This window comes from Trichosurus vulpecula, chromosome 1, assembly GCF_011100635.1.
Source record: "Trichosurus vulpecula isolate mTriVul1 chromosome 1, mTriVul1.pri, whole genome shotgun sequence".
Taxonomy (NCBI): domain Eukaryota; kingdom Metazoa; phylum Chordata; class Mammalia; order Diprotodontia; family Phalangeridae; genus Trichosurus; species Trichosurus vulpecula.
This window is the reverse complement of record NC_050573.1, coordinates 398043839-398067379: the sequence shown is the minus strand read 5'-3', so window position 1 is coordinate 398067379 and position 23541 is coordinate 398043839. Positions and strand designations below refer to the sequence as shown.

The window sequence follows — 23541 nt, the reverse complement described above, 5'->3', positions numbered from 1 at the left end:
ATAATGTAGGTTAACTAAGGCTTTTAATGGTCTAATTCTGAGTTTTCCACACTATGTTTCACAAAATCCTGGAGTTCTTGTTTGGGAAAAATAGGTAGGGAGGGGTCAGTGAATTAGTTTTACCATTGGAAGCTTTAGGTGTCATGGTGAAATTACTGATTTAAAAAATTCTATGTTTGTATGATGCTGGATCTAAATCCTTTTACTTCTTCTAGCTCCAAATGATACCCTCATGCTTAGTATTAGTTCCTTTTGTGCTGGAGAGCAATCAAGTACTACACCAAAAGATGATAGAATGTGCTGCCACTCACAATCAGAAAATGAGATTTGTTTTACTGTGACCTAGAAAAGAAAAAGCATGCACGTTTGAGAGAAAATTTAGCATAACTGTCCCCAGTGTCCCAAACCTTATTGTCCATTAACTTAATAATTAATTAATATAAAAAAAGCATGCACCATTGTTAAGAGACAGCATGGCTTAGCATGTAGAGGGGTGACCTTGAAGTCAGAAGACTTGGCTTCAAGTCCTGCATCTAAAACATTGAAAGTTCCCTTCACTGATGAAATCCCAGGGCCAGATAAAATTTTTAAAATTATGATTATTATCATGATAATGATGACGATGACCTTAGTCCTTTAGTGCAGGGATTTTAATTTGGGGTTCTTGGACCTTGTTAGAGGTCCATGGATAGATTTCAGGGAGTCCATAAACTCATATGGGAAAAAAATTACATCTTCATTTCTTTTTTTGAGGGGGGAAGGCAGGGCAATTGGGGTTAAGTGACTTGCCCAAGGTCACCCAGCTAGTAAGTATGTCAAGTGTCTGAGGCCAGATTTGAACTCAGGTCCTCCTGACTTCAGGGCCAGTGCTCTATTCACTGTGCCACCTAGCTGCCCCTGCATCTTTATTTCAATAGAATTGGTTTCCTTTTTTAATCCTATGTATTTTATTTTATGTATTTAAGAATATTATTCTGAAAACAGTCCAGAGGCTTCACAAGACTTCCAAAGGGGTCCATGACACAAAAGGTTAAGAATCCTTGCTCCAGTATTTCTCTATAATATGAAGTGACCATGATTTCTTGAAGGTTGTACTAGTGAGGCACAAATCCTGGCAGGTCCTTCCAACTTGGGAAATCTCTAAATATAGGTCCAGCAATAGCTTGTATGGCTATTGTCCAAAGACTTACATCTCTAAATCCATAGGGTAATCATAAGAAATTATTTTTTTTCTATCCTGAAACTCATGAAGACCAAATGCAGATGGGTAGAAGGTCTGAGCTTGAAGGAGCATTCACATGATGGAATCATGGTTTTTAGGGATTATCATAGGTGGTGCAATTGAGATAGAGTCACTCAAGTTGGAGTCAGAAAGACTCCAAATCATGCTTCAGACACCATCTGTGTGACGTTGGGCAAGTCACTTAACTTTTCTCCCGGTTTCCTCAGATGCAAAATAGGGAAAATAATAGTATCTATCTCAGAGAGTTATTGTGAGGATTAAGTGAGATAACTATTTATAGTATTAGCTGCTTCTCTTCTCCCTTCCTTCTTCCTCCTCCATAGTCCATTGACTACAAATTGGTATGAAGGAATGTCTTATATCAGTGAAATAGACATGGATGTAAATATGGATATGGATGACAGAGAGATGGAAATATAGATGGGTATAGATATAGATTCTGTCGATATGGGCATAGATGATATCAATGTGGATATAGGTATGTTTCTTTTATTAATATTGGCAGTAGAAACTCCCTCTGTCAATGCAGGTTGGCAACTTTTCTGCAACTTTTAAAGTCAGAGTTGCTTAGGGGCACTGAGCAATCCAGTACCTCCCCTGGGTCACATAGCCAGTACATCAGAGGCAGCACAAAGGCTCAGTTTCCCTAACTCCCAGGCAGTCTCTTTATTCCACACTTTTTCCATGTTATCACATACCACTACATGCTGAAGTACTGAAAACATGCTGGGGAGAAGGGACTATTTGATAATGTATGGGGTTAGGAAGACTTCCTAAAAGAGGTGACTTTTGAAGGCAGAAAAGGACATGAGTTTGGCAGAGATTTCATAGGAAGAAATTCCAGTGAATGCTTTTTACAGAAAAAGTGATCTTTGAGGAAATTTTGAAAATGCTCTGTTTCATTGTCAGACCCAAGTTTGGAGGAAAATATTGCACTGGAGAAAGGAAGCGCTATCGCCTGTGCAACATCCACCCCTGCCGCATGGATGTGCCTACATTTCGGCAGATGCAATGCAGTGAATTTGACACAGTTCCCTACAAAAATGAGTTCTACCATTGGTTTCCAGTTTTTAACTCAGGTAAGGCATGATGAAAGTTAGCACATCCCAGGTCCTGAGCCTCAGCCATCAATCCCCAAGAAATAATTTCATTGTCAAATCGCCTATGGCATCTGAGCCAGGTACATTAAACAGAGAAAAGTATGGTCATGAATCCAGTCCTCTGGGAATTTATAAACTGAAACAGGGTAATTTCAAAGATGACATTCCTCATGAGTGGAGCGCCTACTAGTTGTCTAAGAGGCCATGATTGGTGATATACTTAACCCTACAGCCATCAGGAATGATGAACTTCTCAGCTATCATATCCTTAAACTCATCATTATTGAACTTGGTGAGAGCTCACTTCTTGGAGACATGGATCTTCTGGTAGCCAGGAAACTTGAACTTGACCCTCTGCAAAGCCTCAATTGCGTGTTGTTTACTCTGGACCTTAGTTCAGATGGACATGATGATCTGGCTAATGCATACTTGGGCTGCAGTGCCCTGGAGGTTTCCAAAGACTCCCTTCCCATACCCCACATGCTAGTTAGAAGCCTATCAGCTCCTGCACAGGAAAATATCTTATTAGTGTTTATGACATGAAAGGGATACAGTTGCACACAGAAATGAAAATCGTCCTTACCATCACTTTTCACTTTCTACATGTTGGCATAGATCTGAGTGGCATACAGGGCTTCTGAACACTGCTGTTCCTATTCATCTGAAAAAAAATAGACACAAAATTGGAACTCGTCCACTTTTGCTTTCATTTTGCCCAGATGTTGATTTTCTTCACTCCCTGCAGAAGTGGAACTTTGGGTTTAGCTTGTACCCATTCAGTAACTATACTTTGCAATACCCACAGCAGTCTGCAGGATGATGGCCTGTGGCAGCAGCATAATCGTGTTGTATCTTTCCCCAGGGAAGGAACTTTTCCAATCAGCACATGTGAATAGTAGGAGAACAAAGGCTTAGGCACATGATAGGTGTTTGCTAATTCATCTCAAGGGCTATCTCCAGTCATCCTGATCTATATCTTGCCACGAGACGCAGTTGGCTCTGGAAGACAAAGTGAGGCTGGCAACTTTGCACAGCCCTCCCTCACTTAAATCTGTTCACTTGCATGTCGTGGCATCACCTCCCTGATGTCATGGTCCTCTTCGCAAACGAAGGACATACAACAACAGCAACAATCAACCAATCAATAGTGTTAGTTATATGTACAAAAAATAGATTTATAGAAGATGAGTATGTCCTGAAATATTCAGAGAAGGCTTCTGGGAGGAGATCAAACTGATATGGGCCTCAAAGAGGGGTAAGATTTGGATCAACAGAGGGGAGAAGGAAATCAGCTCAACCAAAATCACAGAGTTGTAATTGAACGCTCCATGTGGCATTGGAGCAGTAGAGGAAATACCAAAGCCAAAGATAAAACTGGTAAACCCAGGTAATGTTTGGCTATAAAGTACATTCTGTATGGATCAGCATTGTATAATTGAGATAGAGATAGCATAACCTCAGCAGTTCTGTGTCCAAGAGGACACAGGAATAATGGGCCAGAGAGGCTTTCTGATCTCCTATGATCAGAGTAATGGCCAGGAACCCTCCATGTGCAAGGACAACAGTCTAAGAATCAAAGTATAAAAAATGCCTGTTGTCCATAAGAAGTAAGTTCACTTCCATGGGAACTGCTGATACTGAAATGAGTCAGGAACCAGTTAGAAGAGATTCCCATCTGCCTGGATGTGGTCCTTACTGAAGGTAGAGGGGGAGAAATAGATGATTTTTCCAGGTCCTTGTCAACCCCTAGTATCTGGCTTTATAATGCACTTAGGAGTATAAGAAATAAAAGTTTTACTTATTAGCAAAAGGATAAAAGTTCCATGCCTGGACTGTGGGAGAAGTGGCATGGCATTTGGAATGGCTCTGGTATAGTGGGAAGATCACTGGATTTTGGCTCTAAAGACCTTTATTCAAATTGTGGCTTTGCAGCTTATCTGTGTGAGCTTGGCCAAGTCATTTGTTTAATTATTCCTTCCCTCTGTTTCCTCATATATAAAATGCTGATAATAATACCTACACTTCCTACTTCTCAGGCTGATGGTAAACAAGGTACTTTCAAAACTGTGGTGCACTCTATAGAAATTCCAGTCATTAATGTTATCCTTTCCACTGATTTTCAACCCAAAATAGATAAATAGCTACAAAGTGGTCAAAGGCAACATCTGCCTCATTCTGACAAAGAATCATCCATTCATACTTTTGGTTAAAAATCCCATGTATCTCTCTAAGATAGATGTCTGAATCCTGGGAAACACATGCAATCTAAACACCTGAGAACCTAAAATAACAAAAACTAACATGCTCGTCCAAATGGGCACTGCCTGATCTTGAATCATAGGCTTGTTGTGAGTCGTTGATGATGTACATGCTGGTGGGAGTAGGGAACTCTTCCCTTATAGTGCTGAGGGCATCACTTAAAGAGCCACCAAAGAGTATTCCTTAATGTTCTGTCTTTTATTTTCCAAGATGCTGCTGCTGATGCCCTCCTTAGAGCAGGAACATTCTTACCCTTTGTTGTCCTTGCTGTTGTTCAGATGTGTCCAACACTTTGTCACCCCATTTGGGGTTTTCTCGGCAAGGATGATGGAGTGGTTCACCATTTTCTTCTCCAATTAATTTCACAGCTAAGGAAACTGAGGCAAACAGGGTGAAGTGACTTGCCCAGGATCACATAGCTAGTAAGTGAGGCCATATTTGAACTCAGAGAGATGAGTCTTCCTGACCTCAGGCCTGGCACCCTATCCATGTGCCACCTAGTTGCCCCCTTTACCTCCATGAAGATGTTTAATTTAGTTGTCTGGCAGTTTGTTGTAGTAGAAGGAGTACCAATCTCAGAGTTAGGAGAGAGACCCAAGTTCAAATCCTAACTCTGACATTTGTAAGTTTTGCGACCATGGACTAATTCCTTAACCTCTTTGATCATCAATTTTGGTCATCTGAAAATAGGGGTGATAATGATGTTTGTGCTACTAGCTACATAGGGACAGCTAGGTGGTGCAATGGAATGAGCACTAGCTGTGGAGTCAGGAGGAACTACCTGAGTTCAAATTCAGCCTCAAACATTAGCTGTTTGACTCTGGGCAAGTCACTTAACCCTCAGTTAAGAAATCTATTGCCTCCTCTGTAAAATGAACTGGAGAAGGAAATGGCAAACTATTCCAGTATCATTGCCAAGAAAACCTCAGATGGGGTGATGAAGAGTTGGACATGACTGAAACAACTCAACAACAAAAGCTACATAGGGGTGTTGTGAGAAAAGTGCCTTGTGGACCTTGAAACCAATGGAAATAAGAATAGTTGACATTTCTAAAGTGCTTTTTTCTGGTCTTCAAAGTAGTTTACATATAAGGATTGGATTGGTGAATTCATTAGCATCACATAAAATTATGCATGTAAAAATTAGGGGGTAGAAGGAGGCAGGGGTATGGATCTGTGATTTTGTCAGCATGGGGCATATTAATATTGTCCCAATATCAGCACAGATTGGCAACTAGTCCACAACTTACAGCCTTAGAAAGTTGCCCTTAGCACTGAGAGAGGTTGTGGTCATGCAGTTAACATGTGTGAAAAGCGATACCTCAATCCTCATTCCACAGGTAGCCCTCTGTCTGCTCTCCCATGACCATTTTGCCAATGAGGAAACCGAAGTAGAGAGTTTAAATTCATGCAGCAAGTAGGTCTCAGACCCAGAATTCTCTAGTGTGCCATTCTGACTCTTCTGCTAGTGACATAATAGCAAATGGGTTAATATAAATGGCAAAGTGTCACTAGCACTTGTTTCTAAAAAGGGAATTCTATAATTCACAACCATGTAGCATCACTGGGAGCAGAATGGTGTTAACTAGATGGGTTTTCGAGGTAACAGGCAGTTTGGGTTCATTGGAAACACTGAAGTTTCCTAAATGTAATCTAGCCCATTTTCCTGCTCCTATTCAATTTTGGGCATGGTGCATTTTCCATCTGCATTTCCTGACCAAAACATGTACACTGATGGAATAATTTGATAGGCCCCTTCATCTAATTTCATGTTATATTCTTGACAATTGGCATTTTTACCTACTTCATTTTGATTTTTTGGTGGGTATATAAGAAGGACTCAAGAATATGTTATAGACATATATACATACATAAATATACATGTGTGTGTATTTGAGGTTTATAACATGGGAATGTTGGATGTTTGGGGAGAAAACCCTAATTCTTAGATCAACGTTCTGGAGGTCAAACCTGCTTTCTTGCAACACTTTCCTTAGTTCTGGTTTCCAGGACAAACCATTGGGCTGCATGGCTCCTAGGTCTGACCCACTGTGACTGTGCTTACATCCTTATGGTCTAATGTGTGACATTTTGATGATAATGTTATAGATTAGGTGAAGAGAGTAGGGGTATGGAAAGGCATTCTAGGAGTCAGAAGATCTAGGTTCTAGGCCTGGATCTACCTTTAAATGACCACGAAGCTAGTGACTTCGTCTCTCTGGACCCTGGTTTCCTCATCTACGAAATAGAGTTAATAACTTTTGTCCAGCTTATCCTGTAATAGATTATCATGAAATTCAAACAAAATAATGAGTTTGAAAATACTTTTCAGTTTAATAATTCAACTCAATGTGACATTCATTATGCATCTCATACAGTGGAAGGTGCTGATGCTAGGCATAGGGGGTACAAGGCAAAAATGAGAAGAGAACCCTTTAGAAGCTCATCTTCTTTTAGGTACTGGAGTGAAGAGGGCACAGCATGTAAACAAATAAGGAATGTGGCAATTCAAAAAAGTAATTTGTGGAGGGAGAAACCATTAACCGCTGGAGCAATCGGGACAGCTTCCCGGCAGTATCTGAGCTGAGTTTTGAAGGAAGATAAGGATTCAGGAAAGAGGAGCCAAAGGAGGAGTGCATAGTAAGCCAAGGGATGCTCTTTGTTAGTTCGGTGAGGCAGGAGATAGGATGATGGGTACGGAGAGTAATTAGCTGTCCAGTTTGGCTAGGATGTGGAGTATGTGAAAGGGAGCAAGGGTGAAAAATGACTACAAAGGTTATCACAGATTTCTGGAGATGAATGGGACTACAGAGAACACCCCGTACAACCTATGCCTGAAGAAGAAAACCTTTTACAACACATTTGACATATGACCATCCAACCTTTGCTTTAGGACTTCTAGGAGGAGAAGCCTCCCTCTGGAGGCAGCCCTTTTGACTTTGGGGTAACTCTTATCATTAATAACATCTTCCTGATATCACACCTCAGTTTACCTCTTTGAAAATTCTCCTCCAGTACTCTTACTTCTGAACTCAGGGGCCAAGTGGAACAAGTCCATTTTTTCTCCTGTAAGATAGCCCTTCAAATACCAGTAGAAAGCTATTATATCCCGTCTAAGTCTTTTCTTCTCCAAAATAAACATTCCCAATTCCTTCAACTGATCTGCATAGGATATTATCTTGAAACTCTTCATGATTCTGACTCCCATTCTCTAGGTGTTTCCTATGTGCTTTTGTACATAATAAATAATAATAAATTAACAATGTTCAATAAATGTGTTTTTCTTTAATTCATTCATTCAGTTTTGCTAATTCCTTAATATATGACACCCCATACTCAACATGATATTGCAGATGTGGTCTGATCACTTCCTCCATTCCTGGAAGTTCGGCCTCTCAATTTAATACAGCCTAAGATTTCTTTAGTTCTTTTGGCTTTAATATCACACTGTTAACACCCAGGGATCCTTCAGTCCACTAACAACCTCAGATCTTTTACAAACTACTGTCCAACCAGGTCTTTCCCAACTTGTACTTGTAAGACAGTTTTCTTAAACTTAAATGTAAGACTTTAGATGACCCTTTAGCAGATTTCATATTTTAGATTCAAAACAATTTTTTAGTCTGTCAAGATGTTTTTGCATCCTGACTCTCTCATCCGTTGTGTTAGCTATCTCTTGGTTTTCTGTCATCTGTAAATTTGATAAGGATGCCGTCTGTCTTTATCTGAGAAACTAATAAATGTGTTAAATAGCATTGGTTCAAAACAGATCTCTGAGGCACTTTGTTGGAATTGTTGCTGGTCGTGTTCCATTCTTCATGACTCCATCTAGGGCTTTCTTGGCAGAGACTCTGGAATAGTTTGCCATTTCCTTCTCCAGCTTATTTGACAGATGAGGAAACTGATGCAAATGGGGTTAAGTGACTTGCCCAGGATCACAAAGCTAGTAAGTGTTTGATGCTGAATTTGAACTGAGATCTTCCTGACTCCAGTCCCAGTGCTCTATTTACTACACCATCTTGTCACCCCTACTTTGTCAGAGACCTCCTTCCAAATCGTTAGGAAAGGGATGGGCATAGGGATTGGACTGAATATGTCATTTCTGTAGGGAACTCCCGAATGAGGAAACTCCTACCAATGCAGGTTGGTATTGGTGGGTTTCTCTGCAATTTATTATGATAGAGAGGTTAGACTAAAGAACTGAGAGGTTAAGTGACTTGCTGGGAGTCACACAGCTAACCAGTATCAAATAGGCAGGACTTGAACCCGAATCTTCCTGGCTTCAAAACTGACTTTTCTATCCACCATACTCTGACTTTCTGGACTTTGCTAACATCTCACACTGGAACACTGCTTCTCCAGGCTGTCCTCTTTCCCCCATTGATAAGTCCCTCTTGAGGCCTCTATTTTGATTGAAAGAAGGGCCAACCTTCATCTACCTCTTCACTCTGCTCTTTGACTGTAGACCCAAGCACTTAGCACAGTATCTGGAACATGGGAGCATTTAATAAATACTTACTGTCTCTTGCCTACACCATGCTGCTTTCAAATTTATATGGAGTCATTGGTTACTATTTTTTGAGCCACACCACTCAACCAGTTTTGAATCCATCTAAATGCATTTTTATCCAGCCTGCATCTCTCCACCTTTTCTATGACAATAGTAGGAGATACCTTGTCAAAGTCTTTAATAAAATCTAGGTAAAGTGTGACTACCGCATTCTCTAATCTACTACTTTATCAACCTTGTCAATGATGAAAGGGGACAAGTTGGAGCCAAATTGTAGAAGACCTTAAATTGCCAACGAAAGAGCATTTATACTTATCTTTATATATATTAAGGAGTCACTGAAAATTTTTGATGAGGGAAATGACTTGATCAGGCTCATACTTTAGGAAAATGATTTTGGCAGCAGTGTAGACCATGACTGAAGATAGAGAAAATGGAAGAAGGAAAACCAACTAGGAAGCTATTACAATCATCCAGCTTAGAGGTGGTGAGGCCTGAGCTAAGGTGGTAGCTGCATGAGTGGAGAGAAGGAGGTGGATAAAAGAGATATTGTAGGTATAGAATTGACAAGACTGTGAAAATGATCTGGTGTTTGAGTCAGGATGAGAAAGAGTGAAAGAATGAGGATGACTTCACAATTATGAGCCTCTTTGACTAGGTCAATGGTAGCGTCCTTAACAAAAATAGAGGCATTTGAAGGAGAGATAGGGTTAATATTTATGCTTTTAAATCCATAAATGGAAGAAAGACAAAGAAGTATTGGACTGAAAAACATCCCCAGTGGCATTAAAGCTTTATGTGGTGAATGTGTTATTGGAATTCTTTTTTGGATATGGGTTGGATTAGATGGCAGATGAGGTCATGTTCAATTCTGAACTTCTGTGATTCTATAATTCAGATAATTCTTTTGATTAAATTAGAAATAGGAAAAATACTTCTGTTTTTAGGTGAAGGATAGGCTGTATTATCCCTCTTTATTTGCTTTAAGCTTTTTGAACCTGTTAGGACTGAAACTGTATTCAAACATGAGGGAATTAAGCTAAACACTACATTGTCAACCCACTTTGTGCTTGTACTCAGCCACCCTCCATTACCTCCGAGACTCTTTATATATTCTTCTCATATTTCACTGAATCACTGTGTGTTCTAGGGCAACTCACTTTGTCTCCATGAACCTCATTTATAAAATGAAGGCACTGAATGCACCGAATGATCTCCAAATGATCTTCTAGTGTTGAGATTCTGTGATTCCATACTGTGGCCAATGTTGGCTTCTTAGCTCACCTGAGGAGATGCTGTATGTATAAATTTTATCAGCACAATTTATTTTCCCCTCCCATTTCCTCACAGCCTGCTTCCCATGCTGGTCATGTACACAGAAAATGAAAAACATGATGAATTTAAAACATATTCCCCTGAGCTGACTTGCCCATCCTTGTTTTTCAGTACCAACACTTTCACCTAGAAGCTTCCCAGGGACTAAAATAAATGAGATCATAGGACCATAGTTCTAGACGGGACTGGATGGGACCAGTGCCCTAATTTTCAGAGGGGCAAAAAGAATCTCAGAACAATGAAGTGAATTGACTTAGGTCACGTAGCAATTGGCAGACTACACTATTTATTGAGTCAAAATGTTAATGGCTTTGACTAAATGACTGTTTATAGAGCTTCTTTGATCTCCTGACTGGTCATCGAAGGAGAAGCAAACCTTATTAGCTCTTGGTGAATGAAATTTGTTCTCTCCTCCATCCTCTTTTAGGAAATGACTGGTATCTGTACTGAGTGCTATGAGTTTCCTGGAATTTTCCTCTCCATCGAAATGCTTTTTTACCCCCTTTAACAATGAGCCTCATATGGCATCATTTAGGTAAATTACTTTTCTCATCTGCTACTTACCATTCAGGCCTGCTGGTGCTTGTTGCCATTGACCTTTCCAAGAAGGATTTAATTTAGAGCTAGTGCAATGTGGTTATAGTCTTCTTCTGATACAATATCAAGAATTAGCCAAATGGAATAGGATGGTAGGGAAAATGGGAGTAGTGCTGCATATTCATGTAGAAGGAATGATTCCTTTTGGGAGAAGTGATTAGGGACCTTAGGAATCCCTACTTTTAACAAAGCATCCTGTACTTTAGGAATCCTGGACCTTTGGAGGTCATAAGGTCACAGTGATGGACCAGACTCTAGAGAGCATTCAGTTGTGGCCTCCCCAGTTCCCTCTTTTGGCTTCCTGTTACAAAATAATATTAGGGGTTTATTGTAGTCTGATGTCTTTGGTTCCATGCCTGGGCAAGAAAATCTTAATCATTTTTAACTATCAGATTCTGAACTGAGTCCCTACACTAAATCCTCTGTCCTTATCAAAAGTCTAACTACTTTTCTTGAGGAAACTGGGTAAAAGTGCAGAAAGAGAACTCAGTTCTCCTTAACTGATAGAATTAGAACCTTGACTAGATAGAGGCTAGGGCCCATGGTTAATCCACTGAAGATCAGTACCTTCTTTCCCCATGCCTTGACAGGATTCCAATAAGGATCAGACTAAGAGAAGGAATAATTTGATTACTTGTCAGTGAAACTATGTATTGAGTTCACCTTTGACTCCTTTAGAGCAGAGCATATCAATGGGGGGTGGGGCAGGAGGATTGTGGACCTGAATGGGAAACAAATTGCATCTTTATATTCACTCAACACTGACGGAAATTTAGAATTTTCTTCCATTATGAATGTTAGCACCAAATCACAGTAGTATTAGCAATACCTGTAATCTCTTCCCCAACAGAAATAGTAGATATTTTCATATCACGTTACAGTTGTTAGAGATATATCAGAATGTCACTTATGCTCATCCACTACTTCAAAATTACTGTAAAATTATTCAACCTGCTGCTAGATTGTGCATGATTCTGGTCTTCCTGCCTACAGATGCTCTACCAGCATAACTGATCCACTATCAAAAGTCTATAGACTTCACAGAACTTCCATAGGGGTTCAACCCCTCCCCCTACCATTATTAAGAATCTCAGCCTTAGAAAAAGTGGGAAAATAGGGATTGAATGATTTAGAATTATGGTGTGAAGTTCACCACACATTGACTTAGAAAACTACAAATTAACATTATTTTCTTATATTTTATTGTATTTATTTTTTATTTTGTTAAAACACTTCCCAGGTACATTTAATCTGGCTCCAGTCCCACTCTCTGATGCCAGGTGTTTGACACCTCTGGTTTAGGAAAATTAATTTCTCAGGTATGCCAACATTTTAAGGTGTTATTGTCCTGAGAATGTTAACTAAATTCTGAACCCCTGCTTAGTCCTGACTAGGAAATGTTTCCATCTCATTTACTCCAGGATGGCTTTATTAGGGAGATTTTCAAAGGTATGAGGTAATTCTGCCTGTCTTTTGACCTCTCTCTAAACAGAAATGTTTAGAATTAGTTTAATCTAGATTAATAAAAATTGGTTTCTGGCAGGCATGTACCAAACACAGAGTATAGAATTTTCTTCTTCCAGTTCAACCCTTGTCCTTTTTCACATGAGGAAAGTGGGGCACCTCAAAGGTGAAATGGATGGTCCAAGGTAACAGAGGCAGCCCCCAGCCCATTTCCGTTGATAATCAGAAATGTTTGAAAGTGAATTGTGGTCTTGTTTTTGAAATCTTTCATTTACTCGGGACTCAGGAAAATGCCTGAATAGCATAGTATAGTGAAAACAGACCTGGGCCAGGGAGAGGACAAGCAGTTATTAACAGTCTATTAGGTGCCAGGAACTGTACTGCACACTTTTACAGATATTATTTCATTTGAGCAAAAATCAGACAATCTGAATTTGAATCCTACCCCACATTGACTCACTTTGTGACCTTGAATAAATTGTAGCCTCTCTCATCCATATAATTGTAACTTTTGCATTTCCAAGGCATCTAGGTAGTGCAGTGAATAGAGCACTGGACCTAGAGTGAGAAAGACCTGAGTTCAAATTCGGCCTCAGACACTTCCTAGCTACGTGACCCTGAAAAAGTCACTTAACCTCTGCCTTAGTTTCCTCATCTGTAAAATAGGAATCATAATAGCACCTACCTCTCAGGATAGTTGTGAGGAACAAAGGAGGTGATATTTGTAAAGTGCCTAACACATCATATTGTGGCAGATACTTAATGAGTGTTTCCTCCCTCCCTTCCTTCCTCCCTCCCTCCCTTCCCTCCTTCCTTCCTTCTTCTCATGCTCTCTCTATTCCTTTCTTCCTTTTTTCTTTCCTTCCTACCTATCTCACATGTTCTATGTAAACCTTTAAAGCAACAGAAATGTGAGGATCACATCCTAGTCACCTAAGCAATAGTTTACATGCAAATTTTAAGAAGTAGAAAACCTTCAAATGCCTTTATCCAAATTAAAGCTGTTTGAAATCCATTTTCAAAACTGAAATACAAGGAAGAACATTTTTCTCTCCTAGAAAAACCTTTTATTACACTCTGGCCAGATATTGTATCTGATTTGCCCTTCTCTTCTGATGCTCACTTCTTGAGATTGTTGTCAGAAGTGATTGAACAGTTGTGCAGTCAACTTAATTGAGAATGCAACCTTTGATGTGTTATGATCATTCTTTTATCAAATAACTTTCTTTGATAGACCTAATCAGACAAGGGGAACTTCAGGAGGATCAGAATTCAGAATTGTAAGGCTCCTTAGAGAGCCAGCTTTCTATCCAATGGAGGAATCTCCTCTGTGATATCCATAACAGGTAGCCCTTCAACTTCTGTTGGAACACTTTCAATGCCAGGGAGCTCACTACTTCATAATCCATTTTGTTTCAATAGCTCTGTTTGTTAGAATTGTCTTTTTAAAAAATTTTGACCCGTAATACGGTATGGAAGAGAGGGCAGTAGATTTGAAGCAAGAACCCTGGATTTGAATCATAGATCTGTTAATTAGTAGCGATGTGACCTTGGGCAAGAGACTTGATTTCTCTCTGCCTTCCTTTCCCATCTGTAAATATGGGATGTGTGTGTGTCTGTGTCTGTGTGTGTGTTGGGGACAATAGACTAAATAATGAGATCTCTCTCCAAATCCCATGAAAAATCTACCTTCTCTTAATTCCTGCTTATTGATCCTAGTTTTTATATTTATTGCTTATTGACAAAAATTTTTGTCTCAGTACAGCAAAATGTATCCTCAAGGGCTCTTTCCCAACAAGCTATCTCCTATCCACATCCTGAGATCATGCAGGACTCCTTGTAGATGTGACTTCAGAGATACCTTTGTGCAAAGATCCTCTGATTATCAATATCAAGCAAGGCCGAAAGCAAGGAGGTATATGCTTAGCAAAGGCATCATTGCTGTCCTGATATCCAGGGTAGGGATTAAATCCAGTGTAGGGATGGACAGCAGGAATTCTTATACTGGGGTCTATAGACCAAGGGGTTGATGAAGTTAGATATGGAAAACGCTTTAATTTCACTACCTTCTAATTGAAATTTAGCATTTCCTTCAATTGTTTAAAAACATGTTTTGGAACAGGGGTATATAGGCTTCATCAGACTGTCAAAAGAGTCCATGACACATGAAAGATTACTAAGCCCTCACAGAGAGGATGAGATTCTCGAGATGTCCTTGCCTCAGATGATGTTGTGTTAATCGGCATTTAGCTCTGGAACACTCAGGGCCTCTTTGCTGAAATTCCCTAATTTCCTGTAGCTATAGAGAGTTTCAGCCTCATGATCCATAGGGAAAAAGCAAATGGAGTTAGAATGAATATTTTTCCAATTATGATAGGCTTTTTGATGTGCAGCCCATTGAGTGGCCCAACATAGTACCCCTATGTTGGATAGGTACTGCTGATGGAACAGGAACTTCCTCTCCCTAGACTGCAAAGGAGGAAGTGACTGGGTTGAAGAATATTTGGAAGACATGTGCTGTGTTCCTGATGATTCTAGACTGTTCCCTACCCACAAAGCCCACATTTTAAAATCCCAGCATCATCCAGGCAATACCATATGACTGCAACTCATGGAATGCCATGATCTCAGAAGAATCAAAATCCCAAGTGACCCAACAAATAATGGAGAGGTGTATGGTGAACGTAAGTGGGTTTCATCAAGTTACCAACAATGACTCGGAATCAAGAAATAACATAAAAGTCCTAATCAAAAATACTAATGAATAGGAAGGGAGGCAGCCCAGGTAGTAAAGAATGCAAGGGATAACATAACCCATGGGCTGCAGTGGTAGCCACAAAATGTTGAAAGACTCAGAGAAAGATCTTCTATGGAGGATTTATGGGAAGGCACATACAAAAATCACCCAGGATAAGAAAACAAAGATAGGCTGAAATCTGTATTGGTAGGGAGAGTTTCTCCACCATTGGGGTCAAAGGTGACCAAATTGTCTACAGCAAAGGTGTCAAATGCCTCTCAATACTCTCCAGTGTAGCCCCAACCAGATTAAAATGTAATTAGGAAATATTTAACAAAATAAAATTATAAAAATACAGTAGAACAAAGATAATGTTAATAAGTCAATGTACATGGCCACAGGGAGTCTTATGTATGGTTTAGTGACCCCATTTCTGTTTGAGCTTGATACCATTGGTCTAGAGCAGTCCTGCACAACCTGTGGCCCACAGTTGCTTATGGCTCACAGGAACACTAAAGCACTTTGGATGTTTTGCTCTACATTTTTTGCAGGCCACTTGGAATCCTTTGGCAGGCTGTAGGTTATGCTGGCCTGGTCTAGAATTCTACCAAGGATTTACACTAAATTGAGGAGTCTGTTATTTCTAGAATTCATCATTTTTTCTAGTTTTGAAAACTGAGATGGTTGCTGTCTTCGGTGTTCTGGCATGTCTTATGAACTCATTTAAAGCTTCTAAATGTCCTCTGCAGATCTGACCATATCACTTCTCCCCCTCCATTCAATAAAGTACAGTGGTCCCTTATCACCTCCAGGATCAAATAAAAATCCTCTTTTTGGCATTCAAAGTCCTGCAAAACCTGGTCCCCTCCTATTTGTTAGTTTTCCTACACCTCTGTGATCTGATGCTAATGTCTTGCTATTCCTGGAACGAGACTGTCATTGGCTCAGGGCATTTTCTCTGACTGTCCCCTATGTCTGGAATGCTTTTCTTCCTCATCTCCACCTCCTCATTTTCTCAACATCTCAGCTAAAATCTCCCCTTTATAGGGAAGCCTTTCCTGATCCCCCTCAATTCTAGTGCCTTCCTTCTATTAACTCCAGTTTTCCCTGTCTCTAGCTTGTTTGTACATAGTTGTTTGCTCCCTGAGGGCAGTGACTTTCCTTTGTGTTTCTTTATACCACTAGAACTTAGCGCAGTAACCGGCACATTGTAAATGCTTAATAAATGCTTATTGACTGATGACTGACTTGGGTTTTGATTAAATAATAACAATCAACATCCGTTATGCCCCTTCCCTTTTGGATCAAACTGGTGCTATCATAGATGTAGGGAGTCCCTGGCAAGGAATGCAGTTCAGTAACCTATACAACTTGTAGTTCTAGTCTTTGTTGTTTAGTCAATTAATGGTGTCCAACTTTGTGATCCCATTTGAGGTTTTCTTGGCAGAGATACTGGAGTGGTTTGTCATTTCCTTCTCTAGGTCATTTTACAGATGAGCAAACTGAGGCAAACAGAGTTAAGTGACTTGCCCAGGGTCATATAGCTAGTAAGCGTCTGAAGCTGGATTCGAATTCCAGTCCCCCAACCCCAGGGCTGGCATTCTATCCACTAGGCCATAAAAAATTGTCTAAATGTTTACAAATTGCTTTCCTCAAATCAGGCCTGTAGGATGCAAGCAGTATTATTCCCATTTCATTGGTAATGGAAATTAAGTCTCAAAGAAATAAAGTGACTTGCTCATGGCCACATAGCTAGTATGTATCAGACATGGGATTGAACCTAGATCTCTCTATCTCTGTTCTAGCTCCTTCTGCAACATCATATTGCTCCTTAAGGATATTTGTTATATCCTTTTCAATTTTGTAATTATTCTCCTTGGTAGAGCAGAAAAGGGGAAAATAATTTGAGTATTTCTCTTTCTCTGTTAATATCAATTAACATTTTCTGCCCTCAAACAATTCAAACCATTTAAAATAAGTCTATGTGATCCTTGCTTTTCTTATTCCAAACCTTTGTGAAGGCATATATAATGTATTTCAACTTATGTTGTTTTTATTGTTTAGTTGCTTCAGTTATGTCTGACTCTTCACGACTCCATTTGGGGTTTTCTTGGCAAAGATACTAGAGTGGTTTGCCATTGCCTTCTCCAGCACATTTTATAGACAAGGAAACTGAGGGAAACAAGGTTAAGAGACTTGCGCAGGGTCATATAGCTAGTAAATGTCTGAGAGAGGCAGGGTGGAGAGAGGGAGGAAGGGAGAGAGAGAGACAGAGAGAGAGAAGGAAAGATGTGAGGAAGAGTCTCTTCCATCATCATATCATCATCTATAAATATTTTAAAGCCCTCTTTGTAGTCCTTATCATTTTTACAAGTCTCAGCTCATTCTGTGCTTTAGCTATCCTCACATTACTTTCATCACAAACCACTCTCGTATTTGCCCTTCATTATGTTCTTTTCTCTTTTGTATGCATCCTTTTAAAAATCTGAGCTCTTTGGAGAGCTCTCTTCCTTCACTACAGTAATATTACAGGATTTAGAGCCTAAAGGGTCCTTAGAAATTATTTAATCTAGGAGTTTTGAACCTGGACTTTTTAAACAATGAATTTGTTTTTTGCTAATGTTTTAATATCTTGCTTTTAAAATAATACTTTGTATTTTATTTTATTCATTTAAAAACTTTATTCTGAAAGGAGTTCCATAGGCTTCACCAGTCTGTCAAAGAGATCTTTGACACAAAAACAGTTAAGAACTCCAAAGTCTAATCTAGTCCCTTCATTTTATATATGAAGACACTGAGGCCCGGAAAGATCAAAAGTCTATTCTAACACACCATTCTCTCTAATTGTCCCCCCCCCACATTTATTCCTTATGATTTGTGATTGCTTTATCAGAATTTCATGGTTCAGTGCTTCCCATCCTTCTTGAGCTATTATCCATTTTAAGTCTTTGGCCATCATGCCGTACTTGCTTGGGTTTTTGCTTTATTCCTGAACACATCGATGTTTGCTACTCTAAAGTCTAGGGTGTCTAAAGTCTAGGGTGTCAGGCTAGCCACATCCAGAGGAGGTGCTTCCTTTGCTTCTGTGAATTTTAAGATGGGACGGTGGAACACAGGACGGCAGTCTGTGGGAGCGATGAGAGGCAGCTCAATGCCACCGGCCGGAAAACACCAACTCCTGACGCTTGCAGCCCAGGAACTCGGTTTCTTGAACTTCTGGAAGACTCAGTGGTCAGGTAAACGGCTCTAATCCCTCCCCCCCTCACCCAGAGAATTCCTCGGGGAAAAAAAAGAGAACTGAAACAGAGGAGAAAGTAGTGGGGCCTCACAGGACAAATAGTAGAAGCTCATTAGTCCCAGAGGGGCAGAGTCGACAGGGGTCAACACCAGGAGCCCAGACGTAATCTTGCTCCCCAAGGTGAAGTGCCAGTCATCAGCTCAAACAACAAACAGCTGAGACCATTGCTGAAAAGCAAGTGCTGGAGAGCACCCATAGGGAGTGAGACGCCAGGGAGCCAGACCCCTCCCCCATACCTCAGGAAACTGAAGGCTATAATTCTAGACTCACAACCCCCAGAATAAGAAAGCTGGGACAGAAAGCCCTGAGGCCCAAAGGTAGAAATTCGTTGTAAAGCCAGGAAAAGGCAAACCAACATGAAGAAGAACACAAAAAAACCGAGGACAATAGATTCTTTTTATGGAGACAGGCAGGATCAAAATATCAATATGGAAGAGGACGGCAATGACACTATAGATGTGTCTGATACCTCAAAAGGTAATATGAACTGGTCTCCAGCCCAAAAAGCATGGCTGGAAGAGCTAAAGGAGGATTTTAAAAACCAAATTAGGGAGCTAAAAGAAGACAAAATCAAGTCCCTAAAGAATGAGATTGGTGAAATGGCTACGGAGATAAAGAATCTAAAGAGAGAAAATGACACCCTGAGAGGTAAAATCAACCAATTGGAAAAGGAGACTCAAAAGCAAAATGAAAACACTAACTCATTAAAAATTAGAGTTGAGCAAGTGGAAGCTAATGAATCTATAAGGCACCAGGAAGTAGTAAAGCAAAACGTTAAGAATGAAAAAATAGAAAAAAATGTGAAATACCTGATTGGGAAAACAACTGACCTGGAAAATAGATCCAGGAGAGACAATTTAAGAGTTATTGGTCTACCGGAAATCCACGATGAAAAAAGGAGCCTTGACAGTATCTTCAAAGAAATTATCAAAGAGAACTGCCCAGAGGTCCTAGAACCAGAGGGCAAAATAGTCATTGAAAGAATTCACCGATCACCCCCTGAAAGAGATCCCAAACTGAAAACACCAAGAAATATTATAGCCAAATTTCAGAACTATAAACTCAAGGAGAAAATACTGCAAGCAGCCAAAAAGAAGCAATTCAAATATCGTGGAACTACAGTCAGGATCACGCAGGATCTCTCAGCTTCCACATTAAAAGACAGGAGAAATTGGAATATGATATTCCGAAGGGCAAAGGAGCTGGGACTACAACCAAGGATCAACTACCCAGCAAAACTAAGCATAATTTTCCAGGCAAGGCGATGGACATTCAATGAAATAAGGGAATTCCAGACCTTCCTGATGAAAAGGGCAGAACTCAATGGAAAATTTGATTTCCAAATACAAAACTCAAGTGAGACATAAAAAGGTAACCTGGGGGAAAATCCCCACAAACCTTATTAACCAATAAGGGCAGGTTGTTTACATCTTTATGTGGGATTATATCATCTTATGTATGTTTTATACATATATATATATACATATATATATGTTAGTCTTGAGAATGGTACAGCTATTATGACAATTGAAAGGGATATACATAGGTTGTGAATGCCTGTATAAATTAACTGATATAAAGATATAAAATATAAGTAAGAGATATAAAGGGAGGGCTACGAGAGGAGCGGTAAGGAGGTAGTAGAAAAGGGTAAATTACACCAAATGAAGTGGCACAAAAACATATTATAGTAGAGGGAAAGAAGGGAGGGAGAAGAGCAGTATTTCTGCTTTACTGTCATCTGATCTAGTTCAAAAAGGGAATAACATACCCTGATAAGTTTAGAAATCTAACTTGTCCTACGGGAAGTAGGAGGGGAAGGGGGGAAAAAGGGAGGGGGGTGGTCAGAAGGGAGAGGAGAAGTAGCAAGTGGGAAATGGTAAGATAAGGGAGGGGAATAAAGAGGGAGGGTAAACTGAGGAAGGCGGCGGTCAAAAGCAAAACTTTGTTGAGGAGGAGAAGGAGAAAGGGAGAAATAAAAGCATAAACAGGGGGAAATAGGATGGAGAAAAAGACACAGATAGAAATCATAACTCTGAACGTGCAGGGGATGAACATTCTCATAAAACAGAAGCAGATAGCAGAATGGATTAAAAACCATAATCCTACAATATGCTGTTTACAAGAAACGCATTTGAAATGGGGGGATACACATAGGGTAAAGGTAAAAGGCTGGAGTAAAATATATTGTGCCTCAGCTAAAGTAAAACAGGTGTAGCAATCCTAATCTCAGACAAAGCAAAAGTAAAGACAGATTTAATTAAAAGAGATAAGGAAGGACACTACATCCTGCTAAAAGGCACCATAAACAATGAAGCCATATCATTGCTTAACATATATGCACCAAGTCGTAAGACATACAAATTCTTAGAGGAGAGATTAAGGGAGTTACAGGAAGAAATAGGCAGCAAAACTATAATATTGGGAGACCTCAACCTCCCCCTTTCTGAACTTGATAAATCTAACCTCAAAATAAATAAGAAAAAAGTTAAGGAGGTAAACAGAATTTTAGAAAAGGCACATATGATAGACCTCTGGAGAAAACTGAATGGGGATAAAAAGGAATATACTTTCTTCTCAAAAGTACATGGCACATACTCAAAAATTGACCATGTACTAGGGCATAAAAACCTCACAATCCAGTGCAGAAAAGCAGAAGTAGTCAATGCATCCTTTTCAGATCATGATGCAATCAGAATCATGTTTAATAAAGAACCATGGAAAAATAAGCTAAAAACTAATTGGAAACTAAATAATTTAATTCTAAAAAATGAGTGGGCCAAAGAACAAATCAGAGAAACAATTAATAACTTCATTCAAGAGAATGACAATAGTGAAACAACATACCAAAACTTATGGGATGCAGCAAAAGCAGTTCTTAGGGGAAGTTTTATATCCCTAAATGCCTACATGAATAAAATAGGGAAAAAGGAGATCAATGATCTGGGCATACAGCTGAAAAAGCTAGAAAAAGAGCAAATTGAAAACCCCCAATTAAATACCAAATTAGAAATACTGAAAATCAAAGGCGAGATTAATAAAATTGAAACCAAGAAAACTATTGAATTAATAAATAAAACAAAGAGCTGGTTTTATGAAAAAACCAATAAAATTGATAAACCTTTGGCCAATTTGATTAAAAAAAAGAAAGAAGAAAATCAAATTACCAGTATCAAAAATGAAAAGGGTGAGGTCACCTCTAATGAAGAGGAAATCAAAGCAATAATTAGGAATTATTTTGCCCAACTGTATGCCCATAAATTGGACAACCTTAGAGATATGGATGAATATCTACAAAAACATAAACTGCCCAGGTTAACAGGAAAGGAAGTAAAATTTCTTAATAACCCCATCTCAGAAAAAGAAATTGAGCATGCCATCAATGAACTCCCTAGGAAAAAATCTCCAGGTCTAGATGGTTTTACATGTGAATTCTATCAAACATTTAAAGAACAACTAATTCCTATACTTTGTAGACTATTTGGGAAAATAGGTGAAGAAGGAGTCCTACCAAATTCTTTTTATGACACAAATATGGTACTAATACCCAAACTAGGTAGAGTCAAAACAGAGAAAGAAAATTATAGACCAATTTCTCTAATGAATATTGATGCAAAAATTTTAAATAAAATATTAGCAAAAAGATTGCAGCAGCTCATCACGAGAATAATACACCATAACCAGGTAGGATTTATTCCAGGAATGCAAGGCTGGTTCAATATTAGGAAAACTATTAGCATAATTGACCATATCAACAACAAAACTAGCAGAAACCATATGATCATCTCAATAGATGCAGAAAAAGCCTTTGACAAAGTACAATACCCATTCCTATTAAAAACACTAGAAAGCATAGGAATAAGTGGAACCTTCCTTAAAATTATAAATAGCATCTACCTAAAACCATCGACAAGCATTATCTGTAACAGGGATAAGCTAGATGCATTCCCAACAAGATCAGGGGTGAAACAAGGATGTCCATTATCACCCCTATTATTCAATTTGGTACTAGAAACTTTAGCTGTAGCAATAAGAGGAGAAAAAGAAATAGAAGGAATTAGAATAGGAAAAGAAGAAACTAAATTATCACTTTTTGCAGATGATATGATGATTTATTTAGAGAATCCTAGAGAATCAAGTAAAAAACTACTTGAAATAATAAACAACTTTAGCAAAGTTGCAGGATATAAAATAAACCCACATAAATCCTCAGCATTCCTATACATTACTGACAAAGCCCAACAGCAAGAGATAGAGAAATTCCATTCAAAGTTACTATAGACACTATAAAATATTTGGGAGTCTATTTGCCAAGACAAACCCAGGGCCTATATGAACATAACTATGAAACACTTTTCACGCGAATAAAATCAGATCTAAATAAATGGAAAAATATCAGTTGCTCATGGTTAGGCTGAGCTAATATAATAAAAATGACAATTTTACCTAAATTAATCTATCTATTCAGTGCCATACCAATCGAACTACCAAATATATATTTATCCCTTTATATCTCTTACTTATATTTTATATCTTTATATCAGTTAATTTATACAGGCATTCACAACCTATGTATATCCCTTTCAATTGTCATAATAGCTGTACCATTCTCAAGACTAACATATATATATGTGTATATATATATATATATATATATATATATATATATATATATGTATATACCATTTGGACAAAATAATAACAAAATTCATCTGGAAAAACAAGAGGTCTAGAATATCTAGGGCATTAATGAAAAGAAATGCTAGAGAAGGTGGCCTAGCCATACCAGATATTAAACTGTGCTACAGAGCAGCAGTCATCAAAACTGCCTGGTACTGGTTAAGAAATAGGAGTGTGGATCAGTGGAATAGGATCGGTACACAAGTAGGAGAAATCAACAAGTTTAGCAATCTACTCTTTGGTAAACCCAAAGAGGCCAGCTTCTGGGCTGATAATCCACTATTTCACAAAAACTGTTGGGAAAATTGGAAAATGGTA

At 39.0% G+C, this 23541-nt stretch overlaps 1 protein-coding gene across 2 annotated transcripts in view; it reads left to right on the top strand.

Moving 5' to 3' along the window:
* ADAMTS12 (ADAM metallopeptidase with thrombospondin type 1 motif 12) overlaps nucleotides 1-23541 on the top strand; it is a 533606-nt gene that overhangs the window by 321987 nt on the left and 188078 nt on the right. For both annotated transcript variants that reach the window (XM_036758046.1, XM_036758037.1), the window contains exon 12: nucleotides 2153-2322. In XM_036758046.1, coding sequence (XP_036613941.1) covers nucleotides 2153-2322 — 170 coding nt within the window. The remainder of the gene's footprint in view (nucleotides 1-2152; nucleotides 2323-23541) is intronic.